Below are 13,859 nucleotides of genomic sequence, written 5' to 3'. Positions count from 1 at the left end.
TGGACTCTGCGTGTTTGTTAGATGAGGTAAGTGATCCTCGCTGCTACAGAACAAGCAGAAGAAGAAAGAGAAAGAAACAAATATTCGCTTTCAGCAGCAGCAGGTCTTCACAGGTTGTGACATTTCCCACTTTTCCAACGCCTCCATCAGCATTGTGATGGCTCTGCAGCCTGAACTTCAGGGGAGAAGGCGGCACAAAGAGGAGCCAAAGGTTTCAGCGTGAATCTGAATGTCATGCAGCAGTGGGAGTCATTTCAGGTCGAGGTGTGTTATTCTTTTCGCTACTCTCTCCTGAAAGGTCAATCGGCGGTGAATATAGACTCAGAAAGTCTCAGGAGGCAGAAAATAAACAGATTTTTTAATGTGTCCCTGAAGTAATCATGCTTGTTCCTGTTCTCCTTGGCAGACTCTTAATGCTTGCCATCGGCGTCAGGCAGCAGAGAAGGTTTAGAAAACACAATCAGGGAGGAGCGGCTGCTGCTGCAGCACCGAGCAGCGGCAGCGGCAGCGGCTGCAGCTGCAGCTTCGCTTCAGCTACATCGGGAGAGGTTTCTCATTTCAGAATGCTTTTATTTGGAGGAAAACTGTAGCGCTCTGTTAGAGATCTGAGTCAGAAAAAACAATTAACACTGTGGCTGATAAAAACCTAAAGAAAAAAGCTTAAATCAGGGAGGTAAAGATGGAATTTCTTAGTTAGTCTCAGAGTTGGGCAGTAACTACTTTCATTTACCGTATTTTCTGACTATAAGCCTCTTCTTTTGCCCCCATGCTTTCAACCACGCCGCTTATAGCGCGGTGCGGCTTTTCTGTGGGTTTTTCTTCAACCACCAGGGGGCTCTTTAGCAGGGAGTGAATCATTCGAAGTCAAAATTGGAAATCAAAGAAGAAAGTGCTGATTTTCATTTAGAGCAAACACAAGCTAGCGGCAGGCACGACAGAGAAATGTTTTCAAACTCATACCTGCTCATCATGGAAACAACACGGAGAAGTTCTTATGATGCATCTTTTAAGTTGAAGGCCGTCGATTTGGCAGGACAGATTGATGGCTGCTGCACGGAAGCTCGGCGGGAACGAATCCACGATTCGGCGTTGGAGACGCAGAGCTGCGACCTGAATTGTTTTTATGGAAGAAATGTCTCATAAGAGTCAAACTTTTTTTAAGACATTGAATTTATAAAACTGAATTTTTACCCGGTGCGAATATAAACATGACTTAGTTAGTTTTGTCTTATTTTTAGTGTTCTCATATTTTTGCACTTGAAACTATAAAATACTTGGTAGAATTTTGTGTTTTTGCAGTGTAACAATACAAATCCAGACAAATTAGTCTCTTTAAAAGTTTTTCCACAATAAACAAAACCATAAAAGCTTTCTCATCTGAAACTCATTTTCTAACCTTTATATTAATAAACCCTCCAATCTCTCATTAATTAGTTTTCAGTGTTTCATTAACTTTGCATCTGATCATCAGATCAACACCCTTTTAAATTCTAGGTGTTTTTTTATTTCAAACAGAAAAAGTAAAAACAATAAAAAAGTTAAATAATAAATAATAATACCCACTGACGTGATTTTACATAATTTGTTTGAAAAGGAAGAAGGTAGAAGATACAGGATCTTTTTATATTCATCAACCAGATAGACTATTAAATTATTTAAATTATTCCCACATCATGAGATTTGAACCTGTGTGCACAAAGATTCAGCCAAAACATGGAATGACTAGTGCATTTGATATTTTTCTTTAGGCTTAATGCAATAAGCAATAAATCGATCAGTCAATTAATCGCATGATAATTTGTATGATTTATTGTTTCTCTCTTTCTACCAAAAACTGGAGGATAAAAGTCTTCAGTCTGGTTCTTTGGTCTGAATTAGCTCTTCTTTTTTAACTTAATTTTGTCTACAGAGACTTTATAATTTGTTGTTTTGTTTGTTCATTTTGGATGTTTAAAATGTCTTCCATTTCCGCAGTTTGAAGTTTATAAAATTTTGAGAATGTGTTCTTGTTATGTTACTTGAAAATGGTCTCAAAACATCATTGTTATTGTTTATCGCGATAACTTCTGGGATGATTTATCGTCCAGAAAAATGTGTTATCGTGACAGTCCTTTGTTTCACATGTGAGTTATGAACAGGAGAACGAATGTTTTGATCTGAGAAGGTTTGTAAAATGTTTCTCTGGTTGAGTTGCTGCTTCAGTTGATTGTTCTACCAGCTGCCCAGCAAAAAAACAAAACAATTTTTTTTTTAAATATGTAAGAGGATTTGTCCTTTATTTTTAACTTTCCTGCTCATCTCTCTCTCTCTCTTGTGTTGCAGTTTGACATGCAGCAGATCACCCTGGAGGAGCTGAAACACATCCTCTTCTACGCTTTCCGCGATCACCTGACCATGAAGGACATTGAGAACATCATCATCAACGAGGAAGAAAGCCTGAAGGAAAACTCCGGGAACTGTCAGACGGAGTTTGAGGGAGGTGAGTGAAAGTCCCTGGGCTAATTTCACACGCAAGCACTTTGGGCACATGGATGTGTCACAGACAGGCGCTGGGCGCTGCGTGGGCAGAGAGAGGGAGGAACTTATTCCGGCTGTCAGAAAGGATTTAAGCTTTTTCATCAACAACTCCAGCCAACAGAGTCCCAGCACACCTGCTGATTTATTGATCTGGGGCGTTTGTGAGGACGAGTGTCAGCTGGTCAGCTGTTCAACTGTGGCTCGCATGAAATATGCATGACTCCTCTCTGCACCAACAGCCATCCAAAATTTATGGATGTGAGCGCAGCAGAGGGTATTCTAGGACTCTCTCTCTCTCTTTTCTCTCCATTAAAACAGCGAGTGTCATTGTTTCTTCCAAGCTAATTATCATTCAGCTTTTTGAAATGCCAGCTTTCGATTCAGATCCAGTGACTCAGCCTCCACAGTCATTTCTGTTCAGGATCTTCATACATTAATAAAAAACCCAAAACAAAACAACTTATAAATATTAGCTGCAGAAGAAGAGATATTTCAGGAAATATGTTTTAATGTGCCACCTTTTAATTTCAAAGGGTGAACTGCAGCAGTTTATTTCCTTATGGTTCAAAAACGATGAAATGTTTCAAAATCAGTTTCTTTCAATGAAAAAACTTCAGAAACATTGACAGGAACTGCCGGTGTGTCTCTGTTTGGTGGATTTCTGGTTTGTTTTTCATTCAGTGGGGAGAAAATCCAGAAATTTTACTCAAATGAGAGTAGAAATACTTCCTAATAAAATTACTCAGTACAGTGTAGTAAAAATAAGTACTTTTCCCCCCAAAAAAGTTACTCCAGTAAATGTAATTGAGTAAATGTAAGTAGTTACTACCCGACTCGGACCAGCACTGGTTTTATTAAGAGAGGTCCAGATTTCACCAGCGCTGCAGGATGATAGCATGAAGCTTCATGATGACGGACGACCGCTGCAGACAGAACTGTCCATCGGGTCCATCAGAACCACCTGGCGCTCACAAACACCAAAATGTGCTCAGTCATGCAGAAATCAATGCATTCTGTCACAACGCGGTTCTTCCTCAACCCAATCCATCATGCTCCTCCAGCGCTTATTACATCAGCCGGCTGATATATGAAGAAGCATGAAAGGAAGTTTGATTTCCCCGTGGCTTCTCCTCGTTCAACAATCAATACGCCGTTGCTCTGAAAAACGCCGGCATAAAGAACTTAACTGGTCCACAGAAACCCACCAGCCACTGATTCATAGCCGAACAAATTGTTCTGATGGCATAAAGCAGAGGAAACATGCCGGGCAGCAGATGTCCAGTCAAAGTCTGCCACTTCCAATCGGCCCCGTTGCCTCTAGCTGTGTGTATTTAATGATTTATAGATTTAGTTTCTGTCTTATAGCGAAGGACATGCTAATACCAACACCGTACCTCTTCAACCAGCTAAACACCTGCACCTGTTTTAAGAAGGCCAGAAACCAGTAACAGGTCATTACTGGTGACCTATTAGTCTTCCTTGAAGATGGATCTATGGTCTTACAGCAGGTGTCAAACTCAAGGCCCGTGGGCCAAATCCGGCCCGCTGAAGCTTTTTATGTGGCCCTCTAGATGCTAGACTAAACACTAATGCTTGAATGTTATGTTATCAATCAAATTGTTGCAGTTTTCATTTGTTTACTGCCAATTCATATCAGTCAGTCCCTCCAGTTTCTTGAGAATTATAGTGGAAATTCACACAAAATCAACAAATTCCTGCACTTTTCTTTATCCTAATTATTTGGAGTTTTTTGTAGATTTTTCTCAAAAAATGTCAAAAACTTTCTTACTTGTACTAAACAGCTGCTTCAGTCTGACCTGGTGTCAGATTATAGTCCTTGTACAGCGAGTAATAAAATACTGCATTTACCGTCATAAATAAACTAAAATATTTTCAAATAAGTTCCTCAAACACCTTGATTTTTGTTACTATAGAATCACAAAAAGAATCACGGAATCCTGGAGGAACTGAAAAGATGTCCAGTAATAATTCTAAGGATTCATTAATATGATAGCAGTTTGTCAACAGGTTTTATCAATACATTTGGCCCTATAAGAGGATTCATGATTTTGATTTGGCCCAAAATGAAAATGAGTTTGACACCCCTGGTTTATACAAAACAAAATAATTCTTAGATAAGAAGATTTTAGCCGGCTCACTTCTGCTTATTCCCATCAAACAAGCAGAACTGAGCTGTTTTAGAGCCTCCTGTCACTTTAAATCCAAATAAGCTGCGGCTGGCCACGCCCCTCAACTCAAGTTTACACCCACATGTGAAAATGGCTGCAACTGACACGCAATTTTAGAACCAACACCTTTGAAAAGCAGAAGTAGAGCCTCCTGCACAACCAACAAGCATGCAGCAAGTGGTGTCTGGACAGTAAGTCCTCTACAAAACACTTGTCTTTTCCAGCAGCCATTGTGCAGCTGAGATGTGCTGGAACTCTGGTCGGGTTGCTAGGTGACGAAAAGAGTTCCATTGGGGTTGCTAGGTAACAGTGCAGTGCCCATCGAATGAGACTTAACAACTGAGAGATATTTGAAACAGCTCGTTTTCCAGACACCAAAAAACATTAACTCGTTGCCAAAAGCGTTTTTTTTTTTTATGCTTGGGTTGTTTTTGGAAGCAGCAGAAACAAAAACATGCAAAATGTGAATTTTGCGTAACACGTCCCGTTTAATTTTGGCTGCTTGTAGGAAGTCCGCCGGCCGACAGAAGGTCCAGGTAATTGGACTGAGAGCTAACGTCCAGAAGAGAAATCTCCCTCCGTCATTAATGTCCAGCAGCTCAACATCTGTTCATTCCAGGAGCAACATGTTGAGCTCAGTTTGCCTTCCTGCTAAAAGCAGCTAGATTACCAGTTCTGTTGTAGAGCGCAGTTTTTGTCTCTTCAATGAAACGTTTTATCAAGAGCTTGTCTTATGCAGTCAAAGGTAACATAAAGCAGTTTGCAGAGGTGAAAACAGAAGAACTGATGTAAAACTGCTGAAATCATAAGATACACCTCAGAAACCCTTTTGCATTTTGAAAGCTGGTGGTTTGCAGTGTTGAAAACATATTTATGCCACTTAAATGTTTTGTAATTTTTGACAAGTTACAAACGCAAACTTAAGTAACTTCACGTTGGTAAGAGCTCATGGAAAATGCAGAAAAATGGAGGAAAACCCAGAAATGCTACAAAAAAAGATTTTTATTGGAAAATTTACAAACACAGTTTATTATTGTCAGATTTTAAACAATAAATACAATGTAAGATGGGTGCAACGTATAACAATATGACATTTTGTAAAATTGTAGGAAAATGGTAAAAAAAAAAATAACTGGGAATTATAATGAGCGATTAAGCATTTTAAGGCTCAATCTCCACTAGCTTGGATATCTAGCAGAGCATTTTAAAATAGGTTGTTCTAAAGTTATTTTGTATAAATCTCAGATATTCGCCGGCAGTTGTAGTCCCTAAAAGTCTCAAATGGAAGCTGAAAAGTTTAGTAAAAGCTTGTTGAACCGACAAAGAAAACATGAATCCTTATTTTGCCTGGGCCATGCTCAGGATCTTCTTCGTTTGGGTTTTCATGTGGATGTTGCTCTTTATCGCCACCTGCTGGAGAAGCACAGGCATTACAAGTATTTTTCTGTTGCTCATGTTTCAAATCAAGAAGAAAAAAATCCCAGTCTTTTATAGCAACCTGTCACATTATTTCCTATGTCGTGTGAACGTGTTGAGTGATGTCACTCAGGCCAAACCAGCCGACTAAAGAACCTCAAATATCCGGTTCCTCTCTGGGTCAGACGTTGGTATCTTCAGCAGCCAGGAAGCATTTTGCTCTTGGTTTAAGATGTAAAAATAACCTGAGTTAGAGCTGAGCGACCGCGGGTCACTGGCCCAGCTCGCGTGATTACTGTTGGCTGGTGAAATCATTTCACTTCAGTCGTCTGAGAAGAAGAGCTGAACTACATGCTGGTGCCAGGGGAGGAGAGAAACGGAAAACATGGAGGAAAACAATGAATGGAGATTCAGAAAGACATTAGTGTGAATTCAACCAATAAATGTTGATTATTTACTCAGTGTGTTATTATTATTATCATTATTATTATTATTATTATTATTATTATTATTATTATTATTATTATTATTATTATTATTAGTAGTAGTAGTAGTAGTAGTAGTAGTAGTAATATGCTTTTTGTAATCACTTTTTAAAAATGTTTTAGTAGTAGTAAGTATGAGATTATTTATTATTATCAATAAAAACTGTAGCATTTGTAATGATAAATAATAATAATATTAATAATAATACATTTAAAATTGTAATAATATTTTAGCTGTACAAATAATTTATTGCTTGAATAATGTTTTAGCAATAATAAAATATTATTTTCTACTATATAGTCCAATCGTTTCCATTTTAAATGTATTATTAATAGTCGTAGTTCTATGCTTTTTTAATGTAACATTTTTAAAATGTATCAGTAGTTATATTAGTATCTGTACTAGTGATAGTAGTTGTACTAGTAATACTGAGTGCGGCATTTTTTATATATTTTTAATACAAACATTACCAATGGTATTATAATCATTGATATTATTACTATTTTGAATATTTTTATTTTTATTTCAACTTTAAGTCTATCATCACTATTATTATTAGTAGTAAGTCTGGGATTTTTTCTATATTAAATAATAACACAAACATTATGAATGGTATAATATAATAATAAATTATGTTATTTTTGCATTTTTATTGCTCTGTTGCAAACATTTCTATTTCATACAGTTGTAATATTTAACTTTTTTCCATTTATGATTGTGGACATCATAATATTTTAAAACTGAAGATGAAAGAATTAGTTTCTGCCGCTTTAAGTTTCCCGTTCTACTGCGCCGGTTCCGGCCTCTTCGGGTTTTTTATGAACGTTTGGATCTTTATGGCCGTATTTGGCTTCTGAGGAGAAGCCAGTCTGTTCCCAGGAACTGAGCCACTTACCTTACGGTCCGTCTCTGCTGGTCACCTTCCAGCATCCCGCCGTTCATTCAGATGAGACGTTAAATCTGCCCGGCAACAACGACAACAAGCTCACACTTCAGGCTGAGTTCTGTTGCTCCAAACTGCAGTGGAAAATTAGACGCGGAACCGACATGCAGTTCAAACCTAAAGGATTTTACTGTCAAAGTTTCTTAGTGTTTTCTCAGACTGGTCATAACTGGAACATCGATTAAATTTAGTCTTCATTCCAGTGTAATCCTATGACTATGATAAAATTTGAGTGCAATGTTTTTGGCTGTTTTAGGTTGTTGCCATAAATACACTGCAAAAATACTAAATCTTACCAAGTATTTTTGTCAGTGTTTCTAGAACAAATATCCTGGACAAAACTAATTTACAAAGTAACTTTTCAGCAAGACATTAGAGCTTGTTTTATGTCAATAATCCTTAATATTGATAAGAAAATACTAGTTCCACTAGATTATTTCACTTATAACATGGGAAAAATGTCTTGTTAAAAGTGAAATAATCTAAACTTTATCATCATTGTTAAGGCATTGTTTACTTAAAACAAGCTCCACTATCTTACTGACAAGTTACTTGAGAGTTTGGTTTGTCTTATTTCATGTGCACTAACATGTTTACTTTAGAAACTAGACCATTTGCGTTGTTGAAGAGGGAGGTCCAGCACATTTGGTCAGCTGGTTGTGCCACTGTACAATGGCTGCTAGAAAACGCAAGTGTTTTGTCGTTGACTTTCTATCCTGAAAGTGGTTAATCCATCCTTGTTGGTTGCGCAGGAGGCTCCACTTCTGCTTCTCCAAGATGTACAGTTGTAAAATTGAGCATCAGATTTTTACTAGAGTGTAAACGTTGAGTTGGGGGCGTGGCCAGCTCCTTTAAATTGCTGAAAAGTTACTTTTAAATTAGTTTTGCCTTATTTCAGGTATACTAAGATATTTGTACTTCAAACTAGACCAAAAATACTTGGTAAGATTTTCTGTTTTTGCAGTGCATGTAGACAGGAAAACCTTTTTACTGCATTTTGATTTAGAAAGTGTGTATACTCTGCGACAGACTGGCGACCTGTCCAGGGTGTACCCTGCCTCTCGCCCGGGACGCAGCTGGAGATGGGCACCAGCAACCCTCCCGACCCCATTTAGGGAAGAAGGGTGTAAAGAAAATGGATGGATGGATGGATGGAAGTGTGTGTACTTTCATGCATAGGAACACCGGATTGGGAATAAATTCTTACAGACTTGTTTTGTTCTTTGTTTGCCTACATTGTTACTGTCAAATAAACAAATAAATCAAATTAAATGTGAAGCAACCTGAGTTGCCGGTTGCCGTACGAATTTGATTGAATCCTTCTCTATGCAGACGATCACGTGTTTTTGTGGACTCTTATTTTACCGTCTCTTTTCTTCGTCTTCTTCTCGTTCCAGTCCACCCGTCGAAGAAGAACCGTCAGACGTGCGTGAGGAAGAGTCTCATCTGCGCTTTCGCCATGGCCTTCATCATCAGCGTCATGCTCATCGCAGCCAATCAGATGCTGAGAAACGGCATGGAGTAGCCGGGTGGAGCCAGACTGCATGTGCATGCCTGGTGGGCGAACCCGTGCCGCTGTAGACAGAACTACCAGGCGCAGCGATCCAAACCGTCAACCAGGAAAAAAAACACACTTTGTTTTTCATTTCAACGGCTCCAGTTGGCCCAAACAAACCCGCCATGAAGCCAGCATGAGGAGGCACCCGGGACTCCTCCCCCTTTACTCCGACCGGCACTTTAAGGGCTGACATCACATCCACTGTCGTCTCTGTTTCCCTGATGCAATAATTCAAACAGAACATTTAGAAACGAGTGCAGGAGTTGAGATCCGCTCCAGACGGGAGGCGGGCCCGGCGCCCAGCAGGAGGCTGATGAAGCACGAAGGGAGCAGCGCCACCGAAGCACACCAACATGGCCGCCTGGTTCCTGCTGGGCCGCCATACTTCAGCTCTCTGATTAACTGCTGACTCTGTGGGCCGGCGTTAGGAAACGGTGAGAGATGTTTCTGAATGAGAGGGGATCATTTCCCCCTGCTGGATGCCGGTCCGCTGAAAACTGACCAGAACCCGACCGCTAACGCTTCAGAGAACTGAAACCATCCCTTCACCTGAATTAGATGCAAAATGTTTGTATCTAAACACGTAAATCATCGATTCAACCGAGACAAATCCATTTTGTTTCGACTTGTTTTCTTCAGAATCAGTAGCAAATAAACAGAATCAGAGATTTGAATTGTTATAAAGCTGGATTTAGTTACATCTTAACACAACTAATTAATCTGGAGGTCTTTGATTTCATCCTTCATCTAATTTAAAAATGTCACTCTTCTTAAATTAGTTATTTATTTCACCTTTCTATTTATAGTCTGTTTTGGCTTTTGAGTTTTCATCCTTTTTTCACTTCAAAAACACAAAATCTTACCAAAGTATTTTTGATTTAGTTTCTACTACAAACATCTTAGTTCACTTAAAATAAGACAAACTAACTTACAAGCAGCTTTTTAGTCAGAAATGAAGGTTTATTTTAAGCAAGTAATTCCTCAATATTGATGAAAATTTACTAGTTTCATTGGCTCAAGTTTTTCTAATCTGTGATTTCACTTGAACGTCGACTCCTGGGAAAATTAGCGGTTGTCGTAAATATTTTCCACTTGTGAATAATTTTTCTCTATATAGAGTTATGACTTTAATTTTTTCTTGTTCACTCCAGAGCAGCAAAACGTCTCCTTTCCTCTGCTTTTGGTGTAAAGCTTGTGAAACAACAGGGGTTTTTCTCATAACTGTTTAGATTCAATTCAAACTGTTTTTACCTGCAGATACTTCATATCGGACTATTCAATCTGTATTTTCTGTTTTTGCAGCATAAAAATATTTCAAAGATGTTTTAGGGGCGTCGTAGAAAAAAAGAGGGAGGAATTTCCACACAAAAAAAACTTTTGAGAATTTTTTTTTTTTCTGAGTTTGAAAAGTTAAAAATCTTCTAGAAAAAAAACTTTGAAATTTTTTATTTTAATCTCAGAAAATTTATAGAGAAAACATGAAAATTTCCAAGTTTTAAAAGTCAAACGTTTTCTAGAAAAATTACAGAAATTTTGAGATTAGTCTGAGAAATTCTCTGGACAGAACTTAGAAATTTCAGAGTTTGAAAAGTCAAAAATGTGCTTGAAAAAAAGTTGAAATCAGGCCCAGAAATTATCTAGAAAAATATAAAGTTTCTGAGTTTCAAAAGTTGAACGTTAGACTTTTCAAGTGTCAAATTTTTGAAACTTTTTTATTTATCTGTATAATTTTTCTAGTTTCTCTAGGAAATGTTTGACTTTTCAAACTCAGAGAATTAATTTCTGATTTTTTTCAAGCAAATTTCCAACTTGTCAAACTAAAAAAAAAAAAATTTGTGATTTCTAGAAGATTTCTGATAAAAAATATCATTTTTTTCTTCCAAAATGTTGACTTTTCAAACTCATGAACTTTCAAGTTTTCTTCTGCAAACATTTCTGACACTAATATAAAGATTAGATTAGTGCCTAAACTGATTTTTTTCCTACCGTTTTTTCCTAGAAAATTTCTGATTTGTCAACCTAAGAAAATTCTTTGTTTTCTAGAATAATTCTGAGAATAATCTAAAAATATATGAGTTTATTCTTGCAAAGTTTCAACATTTCAAACTCAGAAATCTAGTTTTTCCTGAACATTCTTTGAGTTTTTTGCCCTTTCTTCTACCTAAAATGGTAAAACACGTGTGAACTCGCCGTAGCTTCCGGTGACTCGCTGGTCACTGATTCGGGTCTGAACTCCTGCATTGCTTCTCATTTACACTCTTAAAGGGCCAGCAGCCCCTCACTAACTGCATGTGATCGAGTCTGTGTCTTGTGTAAATATTGCAACCTCTGTGTGTCCCGTGTGTGTTTCGATGTTTCTGTCTGTGCGTGTGTGTGTGTGTGTGTGTGTGCGTGTGTGTGAGACTGTCGGTGTTCTCTGCTCTCCGGGGGTTCAGAGTCCTGAAACATCCGGGTCACTGACGTCCTTCCGGTTCCCTCTGAACCCTCCATCCAAAGCCATAAACTCTGCGGAGATGAACCGGACATCTAAATGTCGTCTGTTCCTGTTTTCACATGGAAACACGAGATGTAACAGGCCTTTTTAGACAGAAATTTGATCTAATTTGTTTATTTTTTCACTTGTTATCCACTCCGATGGAAGGAGAAGTTGGTTTGTCAGTTTGTGTTATAGTGCCATCTAGCGGCGACGTCTCTCCACAGTGACTTCTGTATTTTTCACGTTTCAAGCAGATCTGTCTGGAAAACTGATGCTAGATGTTAAAATGTCTTGTAAAATGTACAGGCTGACCGCATCTCTACCAGCAGCGCTGGAAGAGAAGCTCTTATTTAAACTTGATATTTATTGGGATACATTTCTTGCCTGTGGCAGAAAAATAGATTTTGAACCTGTAAAAGGTTTAATTTATCTACTTTTGGGACTCATTGAGCTCCAATGTAGTCTCAAAAACCTCCCAACGTGTTTTATAAATATTTTATTTGGTTTTTATTTCATTTGGTTTGAAGAATTAAATCTGCAGAATGGTTGCATGTCTCCATCACTGAGTTACTCTGCAGCAGCATGATGGATAATTCCCTTCTTAATTCTCACATGTAATTTTGTAAATATTTACCTGGACAGAATATCTCGACAAGCACATACTGTACTTAATGCACGTGCAATATTTACCTAGGCTAGACTTTCAGTCGTACTATTTATCAGGGGCATAATAATTATAATCTAGTAAATATGGAAATCTGGATAAACGCAAAACAAATAATTGTTGCAATAAAAACTTTTTTTTAAAGTGTGGTTTTTTTCGTCTTATTGTTATAGCAGGTTTTTAATACAGACATTGTGAAACCTGATTCATTGTTTAGTTATAAAACTATAAAGAAATGAAAGTTTTGAAGGATGACTTCTTGGAAAAATATTTTACATTTTAAAAAAATTTAATTGTAATCACAGTAATTTCTCAGGGTTTTCCTGTAGCATTTTGACTCCACTAAGTTAAATTAAACAAATAAAATGTATATATGCATATATATTCCTTCAGTGTTTCATTCAGATTTGCAGTTTTCTCTCTGTCCTCGTGGGGGCGACATTGCAGTATGTAAACTGTTTACTGACGAGAAGAAAAGGAAGAAAAGACTGAAAAAGTTTTTTGTACGAATAACAGAAATTAATACGTCAATTGAACAAGAAAGGGTTTTTTTTCAAACCAGGTAAATTAATTAAATTATATAAATGAAAGTATAATTCTTGTGTTCAAAAAGGTTTTATGTTTTAATTTGTATTTAGTTGAAGGAAAAAATGGTTTAAATTAGATTTAGATTAGAGCAATGAAATTAATTTTTATTCATGTGTCACCAATAACTACAAATAAAAAAATATATATATTAAAATGTTAATATTAAAAATGGGAATTTTAAAAATTACACTGTAAAAATGGCACTCTAGATAAAAATTTTCGAATTAATGAGTTACACTTTTAATTTTTTTTAACACTTTCCATGTAATAAATCAATAATTTTCCATCCATGAATTTCAAGATTTTTTTTGTTGGTTTCTGCAGCATCTTTAAAGTATAACTACAAAGGATTGTTGTCAAGTAAACTTTAAATCTTCAACTGGAAAAAGTTTTTTATTTCAAAGAGCTGAGATATTTTAGACCCATTTAACTCAAAACATATTTTATTTAGAATATTAAACACTACCAGCCCCTTTATGTTGCTGCAGCAAAATGCATTTATATCATAAAACAATGAATGAAGAGACATGAAAATCAAAAATATTAGCTGAATTTCTGAGGTTCTGACCCAAAATTCAAGCCCGGTTGGGTCAAAGTTACCTGTTTGACAGTCGGGTCGGCTTTTTGGTGCATTTTTAATAAGCCAGCAGGTTTTCTGGCATTACTAATTGCTCTGTTGGATTAATTAAATCTTTTACCTTCATAATTTTAGTTATAATCTATTAGTCTATTACTCTAATCTATTAGTCTAGCAAATTTTTAGTTTAGCACTAAAGCAAAGTTAAACAAAAAGAAAAGGCATCTTTCTCATTTTAGTGGAAATATTTCCAGTCAACCTGGAAAACTTTATGACAGTCAGCTGACTTGCAGCATTAGGTGGGGGAGGGGCATTGACTCTCTGCACACTGTAAAATGTAAAAGTAAAGTGTACTCAAAAAGAAAAGTGACCTGAACTCATTCCAGCTTACTCTGTTGACTATACTAACTTAAACTTAGCAAAGACAACTTTCTACTGAGGCAAG

The 13,859-nt window shown here is 37.0% G+C and overlaps 1 protein-coding gene and 1 long non-coding RNA gene across 2 annotated transcripts in view; one reads left to right on the top strand and one right to left on the bottom strand.

The window, feature by feature from the left end:
- caln1 (calneuron 1) overlaps positions 1 to 12,589 on the top strand; it is a 63,230-nt gene extending 50,641 nt beyond the window's left edge. Inside the window, exons 5-6 of the mRNA XM_044120128.1 lie at positions 2,323 to 2,479; positions 8,949 to 12,589. Coding sequence (XP_043976063.1) covers positions 2,323 to 2,479; positions 8,949 to 9,076 — 285 coding nt within the window. The 3' untranslated portion in view covers positions 9,077 to 12,589. The remainder of the gene's footprint in view (positions 1 to 2,322; positions 2,480 to 8,948) is intronic.
- On the bottom strand, positions 5,785 to 9,052 carry LOC122832928. Its single transcript, XR_006370897.1, has 3 exons — positions 8,917 to 9,052; positions 7,504 to 7,625; positions 5,785 to 6,119 (listed from the first exon to the last, which is right to left on the bottom strand). It is a non-coding gene; the product is annotated as an uncharacterized LOC122832928 (long non-coding RNA).
- Positions 12,590 to 13,859: the final 1,270 nt, after the last annotated feature.

Source organism: Gambusia affinis, linkage group LG06 (assembly GCF_019740435.1).
Source record: "Gambusia affinis linkage group LG06, SWU_Gaff_1.0, whole genome shotgun sequence".
Classification (NCBI taxonomy): domain Eukaryota; kingdom Metazoa; phylum Chordata; class Actinopteri; order Cyprinodontiformes; family Poeciliidae; genus Gambusia; species Gambusia affinis.
The sequence above is the reverse complement of the archived record's forward strand: the minus strand, read 5'-3'. Positions and strand labels throughout refer to the sequence as shown.